General features: G+C 57.3%; 1 protein-coding gene across 1 annotated transcript in view; it reads right to left on the bottom strand.

The window, feature by feature from the left end:
• Positions 1-18: 18 nt before the first annotated feature.
• The window catches only part of ADAMTS14 (ADAM metallopeptidase with thrombospondin type 1 motif 14), an 81,517-nt gene continuing 77,483 nt past the window's right edge, over positions 19-4,052 (bottom strand). The window contains exon 20 of the mRNA XM_040485059.1: positions 19-2,391. Coding sequence (XP_040340993.1) covers positions 1,812-2,391 — 580 coding nt within the window. The 3' untranslated portion in view covers positions 19-1,811. The remainder of the gene's footprint in view (positions 2,392-4,052) is intronic.

Here is a 4,052-nt window from a genome sequence, read left to right as displayed (position 1 = left end):
GGCCCCCCCCCCCCCCCCCCCCGGCCCACGGTGCTGTTCTGGCCTCTCTTCCCTGAGCTGGTGCTCCGAGGAGCCCAAGAGCGAGTGAGGCCGAGGCAGGGAAGCTGAGGGTCGAGCCTCTGCGGCTTCGCTCCCCCATCCATCCCCTACCCCCAGGCACCTTGCCCAGCAGAGTACATGAGAGGGAGGCTTCATCGTCCTTTTCCTCTAAAACAGAGACAACGAGAAAAACACAACACGCCATCTGGGGGTCCAAAACGAAACACCAAGGACAATGTTAATAAATACATAAACGTGTAAAGATCTGGATCTCAGAGGCACGGGAAGTTACACCCCTAACGCCGGCAGGCTGGGTCTCACAGGAATGATTTCAGTGTGTGCCCCAGCGGCCCAGGGAGGGGGTGGCAGCGGGTGGAGAGGACGGCTGGGGAGCCCCCTCCGGGCCTCTGTTCTCTAGGGGTTGTGGGGGTGGGGACCCACTGCTCCTAGGCCTCTAGCCTGGCTCAGAAAGGCCCCCCTGCCCCCAGGAAGGCAGGCAGGCAAGCACCTCTGTCACCTGCTGAGGAGTCCGGGACACCCTCTGTGTGACTGGGAATAAGGACCCTTGGGAGAAATCCTGGCACCCCAAGGGGCTTCCTGGGAGCCAGGGGGTCTAAGGAAATTACCTGCCTTTGGAGGTAACACGGAGGGTAGCTGAGGTCCCACTGTGCTGTGGGTCATGTCACCTCCCTCCCCCCCGCCGGGCATGGGGCAAAGGCTCACATCCTGCCCTGGGGCTTGGGCCTGGGTGGACTGTGGTCCTCAGCCTTGGAACCTGACTGCACCCCATTACCCTAGCACCACAAACTTCTGGCCCAGCTCTGGCCAGGTGGGAGAAGACCCCTGACTCCAGCAGGTGTGGTCTTCGGCAGAGAACGATGATGGATGGGGCACAACCTGAGAACTCACATCCCTGTGTCCCAGAGAGTCACCTTCCGGGCCGGGCTCCTTTCATGCTGCAAAGTGACGACCGAAGTTGACCTTCCTGGTGCAGCCAGGGGTCTAGCACCAGTTGTGAATGCCCCGGATGATGAGAACACGCATTCCAGACTGTCCGGGGCCCCCTTCTCTGGGCTGGACCGGGTGAGGTTGGGATGCACCGGAAGTAACAGGAGGTGCCATGTGCGTGGGGCAGAGGTGGTCACCAACACTGCCTTCCGGCCAGCAAGGGCGAGGTGGGTTCTGGCCTTGGCCTTGGCCTTGGCTGGAAGAGCTGTGTGGCGCTCTTGCTATGAAGAGCTGGGCCTGAGACAAACTCGCCTCCCACCCACCCCAGCCCTGCAGCCTGAGCGTCATGACCACACTCACCCCTCACCCCCTTCCTCATGGACTGCCCTGAGAGTGCTCCCCCCTCACCTTCCCTGGTCCCGCTTTGCCTCTCTGGGCAGAGAGACCAGATAGACAGGACCTCCATAGTGGACCCCACAAGTTCTGGCAAAGGCAGGCAGCTGGAAGGATCCGGGGTGGGGGGGGGTGTGCTAGCTGGCCCTCAGTCCTGCCAAGAGACAGACGGGGAGCCCCTGAGAGGTGCGACTGTCCCCCTGGCTGCTTGCTGAGGTATCTCCGGTTAGGGCTTCCCCTGATCTTTTTCTTCCTCACGCTCCCGCTTCACGGGCTCAAGTGTCACAGCCCCCAAACTAGAACAACAAGAAGGCAAATAATTTAGAAGGAAGTCTGTGTTTGCCACTGCCCCCGCTGCGTGTCCTCTGAGCTGGCGGTCTCTGAGGCAGCACACAGTGTAAACTTGACTGCAGGGATAGGCGAGGCGGGGCTCATGTCCCCAGGGAGGTGGCGGGAAGGCTCGTGCCTGGGTGCTTCGGGTCTTCCCCGAGCCGCCCTTTTTCCTCGGAGACTGGCACAGGTGCCCTGGTCCAGCCCCAAGGCAGTCCCCGGGGGGTGCCAGGGGAGGTGCCCCCAGCCGCTCTGGGGCCCAGTGTCTGGGGAGTAAAGCGGTGCTGGGTCACCGGGGGGCTGGTGCCCAGAGGTCTCGGGAGTTGTGTGGGCTGGCCGTGCTGATGGGCATCTGACCCTGTTGTTCCCACAGTGGGCTCCACAGCATCTGGAGGGGACTTCGGACTCCCGGGAGTAGAGAATGGCGGCGGCGAGGCCAGGCCAGGGTCCGGGCTGGTGTCGGGGCCCAGGGCCGTCTTGGAACAGGACTCACAGCACAGCCGGTGGTAGCCGGGGATGGAGCAGTAGCGATCGAGTGCTTCCGTCTGGCAGAAGATGGACCGGTCCCCCACGCAGGGCTCCGCTGCATGCATATGGCACAAGGACCACTGCCGGGAGGACGCCTCCATCTCCCACTCGGCCCCCCCAACCGCCGGCCTCCAGCTCCCGCCCTTGCTGGACCTGCTCTAAAGCTTTGCCCTGGAGGGCGCCACGGGCCTGCCTGAAGGGAGAGACTGGCCAGAGTAAGAGCCCTTATTTTACGGAAGAGGAACTGAAATCCCCTAGAGCAGTGGTTCTCAAAAAGGGTCTCCACACATGAAGCATCGGCATCGTCTGGAAGCTGGTGAGCAATGCCAATTCTCAGGCCCCATCCAGACCTACCGAGTCAGAAGTTCTGGGCGTGGGGCTTAGTTCTGCGTTTCAACGAAACCTTCAAGTGACTCCAATGCGTGGACCAATCTGAGAACCACGGGCCTACATCAGTAGTCGTCAGATGTGGCTGCTAAGTGGAATCCCCCAGGGGCTTTCCAAATAGGCACTGCACACCTCCCACGCCCAGGGAGACTGGACGGCCAGTGTGGCCTGGGCACTGGGTGGTTCTGACCTGCAGCAAAGCTTGGAAACCCTGCTCTCGATGAAGTAGGAATCCTGGTCCCCTCCCAATCCACCCAAAGGAACTGATCCACTCGGGCCAGGGCCAGGCAAATGCCCAGGTAACCCACACTTGGGACAAGCCGAGGCAACATCCTGCCACCCGTCAACACACATTTGGAACACTAAGCCCTCCACCGATAAATCTGGAATCAAGCAGATCTGGGTTCCAACTGAGGCTCCACCACTGAAAAAGTGTGAGCCCTTGGGCAAGCCACTGAAGCTCTCCAACCCTCAGTCTCCTCTCCTATAAAATGGGGATAATGCTAGACACTTACAATGAACAATAACATTATGATTATAAATAACATTTATAAAGTTCCTGGCATATAGGGGTGCCCACTGCATAACTTTCATTTGCTTGGGTTCAGATATCTAAAAATCGTTTTGTGTTTCTGTGATAATTCCAGGTAGGTCTCTCCAGACAATGTGAAGGCAGGAACTTTGCTTTCTGCTAATTTTCTGTGTGTGTGTGTGTGTGTGTGTGTGTTTAGGGACGGGGCAGAGGGTTGGGAGCTCGTTTAGGGCAACAGGAAAATTAGGAAAAAAAAAAAAAAAAAAAAGGAAAGCCAGTGGCCTCTAGATGGCGCCAGAATTCTAGGACCAGAATCAGAGCCGACCCTTTGCTCCTGGACAGAAAAGGGAAGGATATCTGGCACTTGTGCAGCCTGGGTCTCAGAACAGGGGCGGAGCTGCATCAAGTGAGATGATTGATGAGCTGAGCTCAGAGAGGTTTAGGGATCTGCACATGGTCACATAGCCAGTTGGTCCTCCAGCTAGAATTTACAGTCTGTGATTTTTCTGCTACTTGTCTTGTCAGACCCTGGTCCTTGAGAAGATGAAGTAGGAAAAGAGAGAGAGAAAGAATCTAGGAAGGAAGTATATGGCCTGGTATATAGCAGATGCTCAGTTAACGTTAATGGATGGATGGATAGGTAGATGGATGGATGGATACATGGATGGTGGATGACGGATGATGGATGGATGAATGGATGGATGGATGGATGGGTAGATGGATGGATGGATGGATACATGGATGACAGATGATGGATGATGGATGGATGGATGGATGGATGGGTAGATGGATGGATGGATGCATACATAGATGACGGATGATGGATGGATGGATGGATGGATGGATGAGTAGATGGATGGATGGATACATGGATGACAGATGATGGATGATGGAT

Source organism: Herpailurus yagouaroundi, unplaced genomic scaffold, assembly GCF_014898765.1.
Source record: "Herpailurus yagouaroundi ecotype Mexico unplaced genomic scaffold, PumYag 163, whole genome shotgun sequence".
NCBI classification, from domain to species: domain Eukaryota; kingdom Metazoa; phylum Chordata; class Mammalia; order Carnivora; family Felidae; genus Herpailurus; species Herpailurus yagouaroundi.
Note: the sequence above shows the minus strand (reverse complement) of the source record. Positions and strands in the feature narration are given on the sequence as shown.